The sequence below is a fragment of the Harmonia axyridis genome, chromosome 1 (assembly GCF_914767665.1).
Source record: "Harmonia axyridis chromosome 1, icHarAxyr1.1, whole genome shotgun sequence".
Taxonomy (NCBI): Eukaryota; Metazoa; Arthropoda; class Insecta; order Coleoptera; family Coccinellidae; genus Harmonia; species Harmonia axyridis.
In genome coordinates this window covers 26,504,057-26,522,095 of record NC_059501.1, presented here as the reverse complement: position 1 = coordinate 26,522,095, position 18,039 = coordinate 26,504,057, and the positions used below count along the sequence as shown (strand labels likewise).

The 18,039-nt window shown below is 33.4% G+C and overlaps 1 protein-coding gene across 1 annotated transcript; it reads right to left on the bottom strand.

Moving 5' to 3' along the window:
• Window positions 1-10,796: 10,796 nt before the first annotated feature.
• On the bottom strand, window positions 10,797-11,448 carry LOC123683098 (39S ribosomal protein L11, mitochondrial-like). Its single transcript, XM_045622004.1, has one exon. It carries the CDS (start codon window positions 11,422-11,424, stop codon window positions 10,837-10,839), a length of 588 nt encoding a protein of 195 aa, XP_045477960.1. The 5' UTR covers window positions 11,425-11,448; the 3' UTR covers window positions 10,797-10,836.
• Window positions 11,449-18,039: the final 6,591 nt, after the last annotated feature.

The window sequence follows — 18,039 nt, the reverse complement described above, 5'->3', positions numbered from 1 at the left end:
TTATTACATCTTCTGATAACTCATCAAAGAATTGCTTCGGTATCTTCCTTTTTTTATTTTTGGAATTTTGATCTCTCATTCCGCTCCGTCGATCAAAATATTACTTATTGAAATACTTGCTTTATGTGAGTCATATTCGTATGCTGTAGAGGTTTAGAAACAGGATTGATGATTTCATATAATGAAGGCAAATGATTGGCGACAAGGACTATAGAATTGTAGCTCTCTAAAATTTGTATTACATACATATATTTTTCACCTCATCACGTTCCTCTTTTTAGTAGAACTGAAATTTAGTTGGTGTTATTAACGATACTTATGAATAGTTTTTTCTAATACTTTATAATGCATCGTTTCACGAAGACCATCTAGTATTCTAGTCAGACATACTGTTTTAAAAGAAATATTAGGTTCATTTATCACATGAATTGTTACTCAACATTTGTCAGCGTTTTATACTATTGATGAAGAAAGTATTTTTTCCAAATTATAGAGAAAGTCGACTCTTCAAGAACACGTTTCGAAGCATTGAATTTAATGAATCGGCATTTGGAGCATGCCCTTTTATTAGGGACTCCATATCCCAAGACATAAACCGTCGTCTGATGCAACTTGATTGTCAGCTTTACAGGGAAAATTTTTTTTGTTTGATTTTCATAATTTTTCATAACTGAATGATTTTGTACCATAGATATATAGTTGATACGGTAGTAGCTACGCTACTGATTAGATTCCACAAAATATTACAGTTTTCACAAAACTTTAATGGATCAACTCATTGGTTTCAGTTGAACATCTATGATGGAATCAAAATGAAAATGATTCGATAAGATGCACAGAATACATGGTGTCGACACTTCTTTGTTAACATTTTCGATGAAAACGCTAGACTAACATATTTCTTTGTTTTCTTTTTCGCATTGTGTCACGAGAATCGATTTCCCCATATGTATAAATACATCTATAACTTTCAATTACTCAATTGTAATACCCTCATTTGTGCAATTTTGTTTACCTTATCTTTTCAACGATGAGGAGGCTTAGTTTGATAACCTGAATTGAGAAAAGGAGTTTTCATGGCCCCATAAGTCTGGTTATTCACAATTAAAAGGAATAGTAAAATGTGGAGAAAAATTTAGTCTGATTATCAACTGGATATAGGAATTAACAACTGGGGTAAGATCAGGTTCATTCACTCAGTGAATTGAACATTTTAAGTTCACTAGTAAATTACAATATCTTCAATTGACTCTCTGAATTAGTAGCTTATATTATATTAACTATTAGTAACCATAATAAAAACAACCTTTATCATCAAGTATTGCTCATCTAGAGTGGTATCTACGAAGCCATCAAACTTTTTTGTTGTGAGATCCTTAGACTCCTTTGTTATATATCTTCAGGAATTTTGTTTCAAAAGGTAGTGACTTAGTGAAATCTGCTTATATCTATATTTTCTTTGAGATCCATCATTTTCTTGAGTTGCGAGTAATGAGAACATAAAAATGAAGATGAACTTTCTCGTTCGTCAATATACGCTATACTGATTTTTTCGTAGATAAAATTCTCAATTCCATAGATATGACAGTATATGACAATTTGTTGAAATTAGAAAGAAATCTAGAATATGAACAAAGAATTAAAAAATCAAAATGCAAAATTAAATCAATGTGGGCTATTTGTAGCGAACTGACAGGAAGAAATGTTCATCAGGTCAACTCATTTAGTGAAAATTCAATACAGTTAACAGAAAATTTCAATCAATACCCCATAAAAATAGTGAAAGGTGTTCAATTTGATCAGGTTTCAGAAAATTTTTCCCTCTTGATACCGGACGCTAATCAATCAATGTTTTTGTACCCTGTAAGTGCTGATGAGCTCATAGAATTAGGGGCTGAAACACAAATATTGTAGTGGATATGACGGCATTCCGACTAATATTGTTAAATTTTCCATTAAAGAGCTAGCAGTAGTGCTATGTTATATAATAAATAATTCTATGAGATTGTCAATATTCCCAGATCAATTGAAACTGGCGTCAATCAAACCGATTTTCAATAAAGGAAACCCGGATGACCTTGGTCATTACAGGCCAATAATAAAAGTTTAATGAGTCTACTTGATGAAGGATATTTAATATAAATCAAATAATTTGACAACTATTGTGTCTAATCCTTCACAATAATATATCTATATGATATATTTAGTTTATTTTTGTCTTGGAATGATATTCCAATTTTAAATGACAAATTTAATAATCAACCAAAAGAAAATTCAAAATTACTAAAAATGTATCAATTAAGTAAACGGTTAACTAATTATGTTGATGTAGTTGTTTAATTAGTTACATTTTTAGTAATTTTGAATTTTCTTTTGGTTGATTATTAAATTTGTCATTTAAAATTGGAATATCATTCCAAGACAAAAATAAACTAAATATATCATATAGATATATTATTGTGAAGGATTAGACACAATAGTTGTCAAATTATTTGATTTATACAGGTCAATAAGTTTATTACCGGCATTTTAGCATGGCCATCGAAATATTCTTTAGCACTTTTTACTGGCAACGGCCAACGATTACTTTCGACAATCATAAATTGTTTACATATTGCTAAATCTTCATCAAATTTTGTCCACTTTCTGTTTATTAACTCATTATAAAAACCCGTGATTGATATCATCAAATACCGCCGCGATGTCTGTCTTTGGCAAGTATTCATTAAAACTTCTTGAAAACATCCATCAGTGGAAAAATGTATTTTGCAAATGACACTACAATAATTATTGAAAGCCAGCAAGCGAATCCACCGTTATGATTCTCATTATTCCTCATCTAAAGGTACAAAACATTCCACATCTCAAACGTAATCATTCTTGGAATGAAAACCTGAAAAATTCAGAATGGACTCAAATAATTCATTGTGACTATTCTGAGATATAAAACCGACACGAAAGGTATCTGGGGAGAGTATCGTAGTTCTCAAATTTCCTTATATCGCAGTTTTATTCCTGAAAGGATAGACACGAGTTTAGTTACTGTTATCCTACGGTATATAGGTTTCACTCTTTTGAATAGGGAGCTACAAGCTTCCCATCAGGTATGGTTTTGAAACTTGATATCTCTGTCGTTTCAGGTTTCACTATACAGTGTGGATAAGGTGACATGTTCAAACGATGTGTTAAGATGTACAAGGCGGATGAGATGATTTGTGGTAAAACAGGAGAATATCGAAGTCTATCGACTTTCTGGATGGAGCAGGTTTCAACAAACAAAAATGACTAGTTTAATTTTTCATTTGAATAAGAAAGATCTATTCATCAAGTATTATTTTATATTAATAACCTCATTTATGAAGGAACCCCTTTATAATTGTTGGATTAATTTTTGGTTCAGAAATCCTCGGAGAAATCTGGTTATTGATTGAATATGAAATTGTCTGCAATTTTCTGGTTTGATTATACCAAGGTGAAACTCATCTAATAATTTCCTATACTTTATATGAATTTTAATTACAAGACTTCCATTTTCGATATTTAAATTGTAAAAATGGTCGAGTGAAGACAATTTTATATAATATGTAGGTGTGTATTGAAGAAATCTTTTTACTTCAAACAAAGTATGTTCCTAAATGCTAATTGATGTCTTCTTTTTTCGAGAATTCAAATATTTTTTCCATGAATCTTGCTTAGTACTATGCCTTGTTAAATGAAGTATGACAATTGAATAAAATATAGTCTGACAACATTCTTGATCATTATACCCTCTGATGAAAAAATTGTTTGTTCGAATAAATAGACTTGTTTGTCTATACCTGTTTTAGTAGAGTATAAATACGCAGATCAATCCAGTAGGAATTCAACTAATCTTGTACTTCCATCACAAATCCTCAAACGTGCACTAACACTAATCATAGGGATAACATGAAGGAGGAATAACTCGGTTTTGGTAACCGAATTTTATATATAAAATAAAATAAGTGAAGAAGAGCCGAAATTCTGAACATTTTTTTATTATCTCATCACAGATTGTCTCATTTCAACTTACTTGGAAATTTTGAAAAAGACAATTGATGTTTTTTTTTAACTCAGTGGAATTTAGTTGCTTGGCCTGAGTTCCTAATCAAATGTTCTGGTTATGAAATATCCTATTGCTTGGAAATTATTCGACCACATCATTCATTTTGATGGATAGTTTTTCGATTTCCCTTGAAAACTAATGGAAAGAATTCACCACTGAATGTTTTACCAAATAACGTACGTTAGATTTACTCAGATATTAATGTAAGAAATGTCAGTTAGTCGCTGCTTTCATGTTTTTATTTTCTATGAACTAAAAAAAATGATATAGATCAAGTTCCTTGAAATATGTATTGGAGAAAGATATCTCAAAACAAGGATTCCAAATGGAATGAATTGAATAATCAATATTATTGAATTATGTTTTTTGAAGATGATAGATATTGAAAAAATTGGGAATATCTACACTCTGTGACGCTCTTCTGAATCCTGTTTCTTCAAATATTAACTTTTTTGATTTATATTAATTTGATTATTAATTTTTTTATATAGGTATTCATGAAGAAGCATTACAACATATTCAAGCCATGGACTAAAATTCAAAGTCAAATGCTTTTTACTTGAAAGAAAATGTCACTTTTTGCTTCAACAAAATTTTAAAATTAATATTTAGCCCAGTTTTAACTGACCGTATGGAAAAAATTTACTGGATGATTTTCGTAAGTAACATAAAAAGTTGGCGAATTTAATAAGGATCCCAAAATGGTATTTCTAAAAACCGAGTTTTGATCGAATTTTTCCCTCTCTATTCAAAAATAATTTCAATATAACCGTGGCTTTTCTCCAAAGCCGTAAATTTAAAGACCCAACATACTACTCATTCACGTTTGTCAATACATCAACGACATGAACCCTGCAAAAGAGCTCATTCGTTACCATTCGTACAGTGATTGTCATGAGCCATAGATACATTATTACAGAGTTCCCCGTATTCTCTCAAAAAGGCAGAAATTGCTTTGGCTGTTGTAACAATTTTGTTGTGCGCAAAAGAGAAAACGTGTTTAGGTTAGAGAATAGTTGCAAAAGAGGGAACAATTCATCCATTTACATTTATTGAACTGTATCCAATCAAGCGAACCATGTGACAATTTGAATAAAACCTCTCATAGAATAGAAGAATATTCATTGATAACTTTGAGGTGTCTGGCAACTGGAAGAACTTATGAAGACTTCAAATTGTATAAATTTATAATTTATTCTCAGTTAATCGGTTGAATCAATACAGGAACGTATTATTCTATACATATTCAACGCCCTTCTCTGTTCGCATTTGGAATAGTTATTTATAATACAAGTGCAGAAGGCATTGATATTCTTCCACGAGTTCAAAATTCGAAAACGAGCCACGAAGTGGCGAGTTTTCGAATGAACGAGTGGTAGAATGAGCCTTCTGTACGAGTATTATACATTATTTTCTCTAATTCGTTGCATTTTCATTGAAATTAATGAATTATTTCCATAAATATCAATTAGTAATTTTTGCATTGAAAAATATTGGTTGGCAGAACTGATTTATTTAAGGCCGATTGATGATTTGACAGATAAAGCCGTGGCGGAAAGTTCGTAGTACCAACATATAATAATGAAATATAACCATGAAAACTGTGCGTTTCTGATATATTCTCGCACGATTTTGTTCTACAAGATGTGGAAGAATGAACGGAATAACCACAGAATTAGAGAAATAATATTCTGCATTTGTTGAGGTTCCCTGAGCAACAATTTTTTTTCGCGATAATCCTTAATTTTTATTTCATACAAGCATGGATTTTCTTGATAAAGGAGTATAAATTTCCCCCTAAAACACTCTGTAGTCTTCGAAAGGAATTTTCATTAAATATTTTTCTACGTAATAAAAACGTTGAACTGTTCAGTCTGCATCTAGATTCGCTGGACTGAACTCTACCGGTCACATACATAACATAATATTTCTGTACAAGAAATTTGTGACCGTTTTCCATTGTAAGTCTCTGTGGATTTGTTAGTTTCTTCTGAATGACAGTATATCTATTGCAGCTCTTTACAGTTTATTTTCGATTACTTGTATTTTCTTGATATGGCTTCTGGATGCATAACATCCTGCTGACGATCCATATGATATGTTAGTTGAGGTCTTGCAATTGATCTGATCAATCTCTCTTTCATATTTTGGTTCATTTGGCTTTTTTATTCCATAAGTGGGTATAGTCTGCTCATGGCTGACTTTGTTTTATCCATTGTGCATTTCATATGGTTTTTCCATGTGAGTAACTGAACCTAGAGGTACTTCTGCTTCTACTTGTTTGCTAGTAGATACTAAAATTCTTATTTAGACGTAGCAAATCTTATCCCCCTATTTTGCAGGTTTTAGTAGTATAGCCTCCAGCACCCCTCCTCTTGTGATGGGCTAGTCCTTCGTGTCAAACTAAGTCAAAAGCTCTCTCAACATCTAACAGCATTAGTTCAGTGGATTGTTTGTTCTGAAATCCTTCCATGAGCCTAAGTGGTTGCATTTATGTGCAATTATCTCTTATGAATGCGAATTGCTCATGTGGTATCAGAGTCAGTACTTTTGTTTCATCGTTCATTCTTCTTGCACAGATTCTCTCCACTATTTTTCCAAGTACTGACAGTTGACTTATTGTAGTTTTGTGGGAATTTTCTATGTTTCCCTGGTTCATTGAACAGAATAACTGCTGAAGTATTCTATATTTATGGATATTGTTTTATTCGGATCACTCCATTCACTCTTTCTGGTCACCTTCTGTAACATAAAATTTGTTTATTTGTTCTTATCTGGCGCTTTTGAAAAACTATGGAACTTACAATTATTGGCGGCTTGGGCGACTTAAAATTCTTGTTTGAGTTATAGGGACGGTCATTTTATGAAGTTATAATGAGACAGATAATGACGTTAACGTGAGATGGAGAGAACCTTCTGAAGGGTTAGAGAGACAAATAGAGACGTTATTAAATCAAATTTCCGATTACGACTTGACGTCGACTTCTGGTACATCCTGTGTATATAAATTAAATCTGTAACAAGAAAAATAAATTCAATTTATATCTGGAACTCTTCAAGATGATAATTGACATTTGGAATCTAAGAATTAATCATTAAATATTCCACTATTCAAATTGACGATTACGATTTGACGTCGATGTCTGGTACATCCTGTGTAAATAAATTAAATCTGTAACAAGAAGAATAAATTTAATTAATATCTGGAACGCTTCAAGATGATAATTGGCATTTGAAATCCTGAAATTAATCATTAAATATTTCACTATTCAAATTGTCGAGGTAAATTTTGAATTGAATAGTAATCAAAATAGTATAAATATTCCTGCATTTTCCGTAATTTTTTTAATCCATATTAGGTTCATACAAAACGTGAAGTTTAAAAATGTTCTTCTCAACATAGAATCCAAACAACAATAAATTCAAGGCATAAAGCAAAAAAATCGGAAATGGTGTTCCTCCCTATACACGCAGTCAGAAATGACGTTGAATCAAACTGTCTACGACAGCAAATAAAAATTGTAGGCCCCCTCGTCGACCCGGGCCTTCAACGCAAACATCAATTCTTCAAAGCGCTCTTGTTATGGTAGCAAAATTCAATTTTTCGTACATCGTTTTTCATTGCCCTCCATCAGAATGGGTTCCTGACTCCGTCAACAACAATAAGACGTAGCAATCAAAGCGAATCGATAGAAATCTGATCACGACAATAGGAGACTAACGTTTCGAGTTTCTCTCCGAACCTTTTCTCTCAAATCACAACAATGGACGGGATAATAGATATATTATCCCTGGGGAGCATTGTTTTCGAAGGCTACATTATCCTTTGGTTTTAAGCGGAGTACGTTCATCTGTTGTTACACGTTCAACAATCACGACGTTTCTTTCTCCGAAATGTTATAATGTTTTTGTCTTCTTGAACGTGGCGCGATGCTTGGGGAAGACGTGCTGGGATATCAGGGCTGGACTGGTTCGGAGTTGAAGTCGAGAATTCCAGGACAGAAATAGTATGAGACAGACAATGAGGATTTCAGTAGATGGTGAGTTGTTAAAAAATTTTTGCACATTGAATCGAAGAAGTTTTTGAATTTTTGAGCACTCATTTTTCATAAACTAATTGCGCAACTAGTTGGAGCATTTTGATTTTCTCGGAAATATGTCAATTTTTCAGCATGAGCGTAATAACAGATTCACATTTCGCATAATATTGTGTACAACTTTGCTTCCTCCGTTTTGCAATAGATAACTATAGCGGTAAGTGGCAGTCGAAATAAATAGATTGAAGATGTCATACAATAAGCTTAGGTATTTGTTAACATAACGCCATCGAAATATTATTCGATTTGTGTTTGCATCATGAAGTTATTTTGTATTGAACATGTCAGCTTACGAGCCAAATTCTCTTCATTTCTGCTTTGATATGAAGAAATCTGGGACTGAAGCTCATCGAATGCTCTCAAATACATATGGAGAGGCCGCCATTAGTGAAAAAACGTACCGCGAATGGACCAATGATTGATGGAATGACCAGCATGGCGGTAGAAGAGAGAAGGTTTTCGAAGATGCAGAATTTGAGACATTACCTGATCAAGACTCTTGTCAAACGCAACAAAAGTTGGCAGGATCATTGGGAGTGACGTAACAAGCAATTTCAAAACGCCTAAAAGTCATAGAAATGATTCAGAAACAAGGAAATTGGGTGTCGTACGAGTTGAAGTCCTACCCCGACGTATTCTCCCAGCGTTGCTCCCTCAGACTATCACTTGCTTCGATCAATAGCACACGGCCCGAAAGATAGGAGAAAGTAGTGGCCAGCGATGGACGATATACTTTGAATCATTAATGTATAACCAGTTTTTTTTACAATAAAGCCTCGAATTTCGGAAAAAAACGGCTTAAGCAAAGTTGTACGACTATATAATATTTCACATATTCAAAATAAATTTCAGCCAAGTTTAATCTGTTATTATGAGATCAGTGAGATTAATAATTTACAATTATTATATTGTATTAGGTAAATAAATTGAATATTATATTATATTAGGTAATTAATTAAATACATATTAGGTGATTTTTTGATATTTGGCATATGCATAGAGAGAGTTTTAACACGTTAACTGCCGCATAGGATTTTCAGTGTATTTCAATATTGACATCCTGTACAGCCAGCGTCCAAATGGTTAAATATAAAATATTGAATTCTCTTGTACGCCACCTAGAAAGTCGGCTACCAATCTATCTTCTATATATATAAAAATGAATCCCTTTTTCCCTTGGTCACGGCATCACGCGTGAATGGCTGGACCGATTTCACTAATTCTTTTTTTTGTTGTATTTGTTATTATTAGGAGAAGGTTCTTATGTAAGAAAAAAATACGAAAGTTGCACAGGAAACTAGAACATTTCACTTTTTTAATAAAATAATGTGTCACTGGCAGTAATATTCACGTAGTTGACATTAAAACAAAGAAACGTAGTTTACATGCTCTTTGCAAATATATTGGTCGGAGTTGGTCTGTGGTCGGAGTTATAATAACAAAATACCTACATAATTCATTTACCATTTCTGAGTGTACTTTTCACATTGGTTTCTACAGGATAATTTGTATTTTGTAGTGTGTGTTTTTTTCTGGAGTGTTTGTTCAACAAGGTGAGTCAAATTAATATAGTGTAAGAAAGTTTTGATAGACCCTTTTCATACTTTTACAAAAGAATAGGTACTCTAGTTTTTTTTTAATTTCAGTTGAATTTTTGTTTCTAAAAATGCCGGCAATTAGATGTACAAACTTAAGTCGCAGAACCCATAAAAATGGATCACGCTGTATATTTTGTGACTTTTTGAAAAATAATAACTGAATATTTTTTATGTAGTTTTCTATATCTAAATGCCATAATTTTGACCTTATAGCTACAATTAAATTGTCTTCGTCAAAGTTCCTTGTAACAACCCTAACTCATACAATTCTTTCACGATTTCAATGAAATTTGGTATGAGTACCTTATTTGAGCAGTACATGGTTCGTATAAAATTCAACATTTCCGAATAACGTGAAATTCCCGGAATTTTCTCATATCGCGTTCTGCTAGCCTGATAGTCATGAAAATTGGTATGGATATTCGGAACATGTAGTAGATATGTCCATAAAAAATCAGTTTTTCAGGACGTACACTGATGAGCAAATGTCAATTTCCCGGGGACCAATTTCAATGAGATTTGGCATCGGTATGCGGGTTTGGACATCAAATACTTTATCGGAATCCAAGCTTTCTGAATAAACAGTGCACTAAATCAAAAAATTTCGGTGAAAAGTATTCAAGACCAAAAAGAACATATTGTGGAGTGCTGACTTTTTATTATAGATATTATGTAACTTCAAATCTAATAGAGATGGTATGGATCGAATAGAAATGCACCGGAATCATTTCGGACTGGTATTCTGTAACTCGAGTAACTAAAGACATCATTTACGAATTAAATTTGGCGATAGAAAAAGAAGTGGATACAGAGAATCAAATTTGGTCAAGATATTATAAGTGAAACATTCCGATCTCCCAGTTTACGATCTGATTCGTTCGATTCTATTCGAGTTACAGAATTATTGTAGAATTTTACTTTTATGTTATGCTTATAATCTCAGAGTAATAAACACAGATAGAGGGAGCATATGTTATTATCAGTAAGCAAATTTTGTCCCCAACATGAACTATCTAATTTTTTTTTTTTAATACTACTAAATTTATTTACACATAGTTTATCCTGTTCTCAACATTTTAGCTTCCTTCTTTTCTTGAAGTTCCTTTCGAACTTCCTCAACATATAGCTTTCTCTGCTCCAAAAATTCAGCATATTCTTCAGCATCTAAGTTTTTAAAAATTTTCATTCCACATGACCTAGCTATGCCACATATCATTTCACATATTTGTTGTAATGACTTAATTTGCAAAGTAGGATCATCCTGTTTTGTTTTAGCAATCTCATAAACATGTTTTAAAGTAATCATCCCAGCTATTTCATCTCCTCCTTTAAGCGAGGCCTTTTGGATACCAGCAGCTTGTTTCAAATAATACACAACTGGAGGTTTATGGATAATTAATTCATAACTCCGATCAGGATTGACGAATACTCTCGTTGGTAAAGGTATACCTTCCTTAATATCGTTTGTTCTCTCGTTGAAGTCTTTGCAGAAAGCTGCTATATTTAATCCTCTCTGACCAAGCACTGGGCCCAAAGGTGGACCAGCAGATGCTAAACCTGCGGGTATATTGGTTCTGATATGTCCATGTTTAATTTTTTCCACAGTTTTTTTCATAGATTTCAGTCTTGCCGCAGCTTTCGACATTTTTTTCAGTAGGAAAAATTAAAATTCAATTTGACATGAACCGCGCGGAAATGAAAACATATCAGCGATACCAGGTGATGTTGTTATTGTTCTCCAATAGAAACCTCATGAAAAATTTGTCAGGGATGGAGATAATCTAAGAATGGATACGATATTTCACTCAATTCGCGAGTTTCTCCACAAAGAACGCACTTCTTATGTCCAATAATGAATCAACGTTTCATATCAACTCAAAATATATAGAAATAAATACCCAAATATATCAGAAATTCAGAAAACAAATTCAAGCGCGACAAACACCGCGAAACAACCGATGACACTAGGAGAGCAACAGTTGCCAAACCTTTGGACTTCAGCAGAAAGGAATAGAAAATAATAAATATTCTGCTTATTATAAATTCGAAAAGTGGAAAAAAATATCGGATTCCAAATATTCAAATTTCCATCTTTTATAGGGAATCACTTAAATGAATATATTTCATTCAATATAATATACATTCATAACTATATAGTAAAATTGTGGATTTGAAAATATATCACAATCCGACAACGTAATCTAACCATGTTGAGGACAAGTAAAAATTGCGTATACTCCTTCTATCTATGTTTATTACTCTATGGTTTTGATCGATGTCGTAGGTCAATATGTATATTTATGTTCCTTGAACCCACATCATTGAAATTCTACCACTGAATGAAGAATGATTCAATTGAAAATTGTACCTTGAAAATCACGTCACCATAATAATTCATGTCAAGCGATTAAGTTTTTGTGTGATCCAATTAAATGTGTTGTGTGATCATGACAGGCCATGAAATCTATCTTGATTTTCAACCCGGGCATAAAGAAGTATTCAATTCGGGACCAAAACATGTTGATTGTATTCAAATGCCATTGTCAGCCTCTCGTCCTAGTTCAAAGTTCATCGATCTCAGGCTTTGGGATGAGCATACATATATACGCCACAAAGTTGCATAAATGGTCTTACTAGGGGCTTCATTTGAATATTATGGAAATGGGTTCTGCGGTCGTTACGAATATTTTCTAAACTTACACACTTTTATGCAGTTTCAGGCGGAGTTTCTGGGGATATATATCTCTGAAAATGCTGACGTTATACTGAATAAGGACATTTTTCATGTATAGTCGAGAATTGGTATTCATTTGATGGAGATGGATATATTGGGGAGCCCAGAATAGTTCTCTCATTTAACATCATGGGCGCCCGCAGACATTTTTCTCAGGGGGGGCAAAATGAAAATTATTGAAAAACGATTAGGCGTCCATGATTGTCGTAGGCGACATCAGTATTCCGTTTCTTTCTATTTCTGTATTTATATTTATCACCAGCGTCTACTCTGAATTTCAAAAGATCATGTGTGTGCTCATAAAATAACGCATAATATTCTTTATTAGTTACATTAACAATATTATCAAAAATACTTATTGTCTAGCGCTTATTGGTTTGAATGTAACACCCTGTAGTGTGTTACATTTTTAGATTAATAAAAATGAGCTGTTTCCAAACATGTTTGGTACTTGTGGTCTAGCAGACAGAATATGAAAGGAATTATTTATTATTTTTATACATTTTTATTAATCTAAAAATGTAACAAACTACAGGGTGTTATATTCAAATCAATTGCCGTATTTTTGATAATATTGTTAATTCAACTAATAAAGAATGTTACGCGTCACTTTATGAGCACACATAAAACTATTGTATTTTTGTCCACCCTGTACCAATTGTAATCAACATGTGATACATTTTTGGAATCTGCTCAGCCAGAGTAATCGGAAAATTAAGACAAATGGGGGTGTTCCATTAAAAAAAATGACACTGACGTCATTCCTCGAAAGTAGTTCACCCTGTATATTAGATTATTATTTTAAAATACGGTAAATTAAAATAAAAAATCGACGTGTTTCAGGATTATTTCTTAAAATGGTCTGTTCAGCTAAACATGAATTTTGTTCCATACTTAACGGTTACGGACAGTTTATAAGATGAATTTATAAGCAAATTGACACACATGGAGTGCCTTCGGTTCCATGATTTTTCTTCACCCAAGAAGTGCTCAACGCGCCTAAAAGAGTTTTCAATTCAAAAAATACCTCTACCGATTATGGATTATATGTATAGTATGTAATTCCATTGAAAACCGCAAAATAGTTGTGAATCTATTACTTTCCTTTTTTTCTTGCCCTTTGGATTGAGAAAGTAATATTGAGGGTGATGTGCTGAAAGATGAGGCATCCCCCCTGCGGGCGCCCATGTTTAACATTCAGATTTTTTGTGGCGATATCAAGCAATTGTTTATTATTTACAACAGGAGACATTAATGTTCATAGCTTGTTATTGCGATATTATTATTCAGGTATGTTGCAGATATTATCGGAAGGTATTTCAGAATCTTAATCTGGCTCTGGCCAGTGGTTTGGTGATCAACATTTCAACAGCATAATTTCACATTTCACATCTGACATAGCTGAAAAAAGGTATGTTTAATTTTTTTGATGTTACTGATCTAATGGAGGTTTGATTTGATTTCTTATTCATTTCCTGAAAATTCTGAAATGGAGCACATTGTCTCGTTTTTTCATTTTGTTATAGAAACTCCAATCACATGTTTATTGGAGTGACAGCTGATAGCTTAAAGTTAAAATAAGAGCCAAAAACTAGATTAGATATATTGAAGTGGACTGAAACATTTACAAAGAACAAATATGAGAAAAAAAAGACATTCTTCTTGGGGAATTTTTATTATATTTTTTGAATATGAATTATCCACAGAGTCTTGTGTTTATTTCATTTTACCCGGACACTGCAAATTATGATATTGAAAAGTATCAATGTTCGTGGGCAACAAATTATGAAAAATATAAAATGAGGATACTGGTCTGAGGAATGTAATAATGTAATTTATTTATTTATTTATTTATTTAACATATACAATGTTCTACAGGTTTAAACCCAACTACAGAACAAGGAACATATGAAAAATAAAGTATACACTAATATTACATATTCTGAGAAAAAAAACGATAACAAAAATGCTCAGTCAATCAAAATAATGTGATCTGATATTTAGAATGGAACAATTAAAAATATCCAAGTGAGAACTGATAGTATTACAGGCATCACACAAATTATAAAGAGGTGAATACTTCAATGTATTCGTTCGAGGTGTCGGCATATAAAATGTATTTCTAACTCTAGAGTCTAGAGGCTGGTCTTGGAATAGCAAAATTTAGTGTTTCGAGAATGCAAGGATCTTTAATGACACCGTTTATTAGTTTGTGAGTAAATACAACTGAATGACATTCTCGTCGACATTTCAAACTATTCATACAGTGTCTGCTTAAAAGCAGGTTCTGAGGAAAACCGATAGGCGGGTAGACACCATCTGCTCTATATGAAAAAAGTTTTAGACAACGCCGCTGCGCAGACTCAACTCTCTCAATATGGACCTGGTAGCAAGGAGATCATATTATAGACGCGTATTCTAATTTTGATCTGACAAATGCATAATAAAGGGTCTTTAATGTGACTGTGTCAGAGAAATCGCGAGAGATTCGCGCTATGAGCCCGTACATCCCATTCGCAGCAGACAAGGTAGCATCAATGTGTGGCACAAACGAAAGTCTGGAATCAAAATTCACTCCTAAATCAGTTAACACCGATGGACGCTGGAGAACTTTGGAAGCTATTGTGTAATCAAAACAAATAGTATTTTTATTTTGCGTAAATGACATAACATTACACTTCTCAGCGTTCAAAGGTAACCTGTTTCTTCTACACCACTCTTCATCGCGTTGCAAATTAGAGGCGAGTCGCAAGCAGTCCGATACATTGCTTACCTCCAGGTATATTTTGAAATCATCAGCATATAACAAACAGTCGACATCAACTACCTCCGCCAAATCATTAATAAATATTATGAAAAGGAGTGGCCCAAGTTTACTTCCTTGAGGGACTCCAGAAGTACTGGAGAACACTGTAGACCTGACTCCCTTGAACTCGACATATTGCTGCCTATTGGACAAGTAAGACTTTTCAAGTCTTACTTACCAATGAGAGCCGAGGAAAGGCCAAATTGAGACAACTTCCTCAACAATATTCCATGGTCAAGCAGATCAAAAGCCTTTGAAAAATCAGTATCTAATATATCTACTTGGGATGTTCTCTCAATGACTTCGGAAATAAACTGATTTTAGCTGACAAGTATGTTTTTGGCAAAACCCTCGAATGTGAAGCCAACAATATTCGATTTCGAAGTAACCTTTGAAACGGTCATTGATTACCGTCTCGCACAACTTCGTATATCCCTTTGACAAAAAGTCCTCCATATGGTATCCGGATGGATCAAAATCAGAAAGAGGCTCAGGAGTCAGGTATTGAGGTATATCGGCCAAAAATCTCTAGATCCCTGGGAAGGAAGTCCTCTATCTTGCAAACTGAGACACTAGCTGTCTATTTTTGTACCCAAGAGTGTCACAAAAGAAAGCACAAAGGGGCGTGTATTTAATCACTATGGACAGCCAGGCCACGCTGAGATCACTGGAATCATATAGCCAGAGGTACTACTGACATGGGGATGCCGTAGAACCATAAAGCAACTGGCCAGAGGGAATAAAGTAACTTAACTATGGGTACCGAGGCATTACGGTATTGAAGGAAACGAAACAGCATCAACACCTGCTGGTCCTGAGCCCTTCTGTGGGCTGCTTGGAGAAGACCAATATAAGGCAGCGGTCCAACAATGGGAGTGGAACAAAGGACAATAGGAAACCCCTCTGGAAAAACATTTCGGGTCTTGCTCAGGCAAAGAAATTTATGGTGCTTACCAGGAAGCTCCTGAAGCTACCACTAGCTGAACTTCGGCTAATGGTGTCCTGGATACTCACGAAGTAACAGGCAAGGCTAAGGATGTCGTCGGTTTCGTTAGCCGTATCGACGGCCTCCCTGGGTTTGTATGAATAGGTAGGGTTAAGAAAAAGAGATCAATTTGGTCGCAGTTCCCGGAAGGCTAACAGAGCCGCAATGACCCCCGATTCACTGAAAAATAATGATATGCAAACCCATTTTGATGTAAGCCTTTGATGTAGCCTTTGATAAAGATTAATCATCTTTCGCCAAGTACCTTTAATAAATATAGAAAAGGTTGAGATGAATGCTTTGCTAATCGCTGGATATTAATAAAGAAATTTTCTCACTGATATTAAAATTTTGTTTTCAAGTATATCGAGATATTCCTTGTTGAAATGAGTGTGTAGACTAATTAATTCCGAATAATTTTTCACTCTATATAGAAATATCCAAAGAGCTATTAATCTAATCATTCAAATTTTTCACAGAATTCAAATTTTCAATAACAATAAAAATCTTATGAAAAACTATCTCTCTGTCATGGCCGGTCTTCTTTGGAAAGACAACCTTTCCGTAGACACGTGCCTTGCATCTTAATATTGTTTTCAATCTAAGTATGACATTTTATGAATATACTTTTGGGTGTTCAGTAATAATAAAAAGCTTTTCATCGTTGAATTGTTCACCTTTATCCTCCCTTAGATCGATATGGTTCAGTAACAAATTTTAACACATATAATTTTAATGAAGAGTAAAACGCGTAAAACATTTTCCACATCATCATGGTGTGATGAATATCTAGCAACTATTTAAGTATAGCAGGGTGTTTCCAAATCAGATGTGAACCTTGAAGGAAGTGTATCACTCATATTCTGTCGTTTGAGCCATATTTATTGATAACCGAAAATCAGCAGTTTCCGAGATATTTGAGTTCTTGTTTTTTTTTTTTAAGATTTCTCACATAACTTCGTTTTTCGTTAATTTTTTCTACGTTGACCTAGTTTGAATTGAATTTTTTATTATTTCAATCAAAAAAGGATATGATATATATAAAAAAAGCAAAACTATGCTATATTGGATGTTGAATAAGAATTAGGTATGTATATGAAGAAAAGAATTGTAAATCTCTATTATAAATTTGATTGCAACTTCCGAATTCCACAATTTATGTATGACAAAATTATTTCAGTATTTTACCAAATTCCTTCTTTATGTTCTAAAAAAGTTTTCGTTTGAATGCAGGCACTAGTTTTGTCTCACCAGATTTCTTTTTGATAGGGGAAAAAAGCAAAGAAAGGAAAGTAATGTGTTAAATAAATTTTCATTAAAATTTCAGTAGAAAAAGTATTCATAAATTCGTTTGAAATGATTTCCACCATTCCTTACACAGGAATCTGTCCTGTTACTCTCCGCCTGAAGTTTACTCTCAATCTTCTCGCTGCTTCGTCTATTCTAAGGGTGTTAGATCCGGATTTCTCTCTGGCCATGAAAATAATTCAAAATTTCAATCGAATTTGGTCAAAATTGACGTAAAACAAAGTAAGGTGAAAAATCTTTTAAAAATCAGAAGAACTCAAATATCTCGTAAACTGTTTAATTTTGGTTATCACTAAATATGGCTCTACCGACAGCAAATGAGTAGGTATATTTTCCAGTTTTCATCAATACTTAGCGACAAAACGATAACTGCAACTGAAAAACCTCGATGGATAATTTGTTCAAAGATATATTATATCCCGTAACG

Bases quoted from the DNA above. Each gene is read 5' to 3' on its own strand.
- LOC123683098 (XM_045622004.1), bottom strand. From the start codon at position 11,424: ATGTCGAAAGCTGCGGCAAGACTGAAATCTATGAAAAAAACTGTGGAA.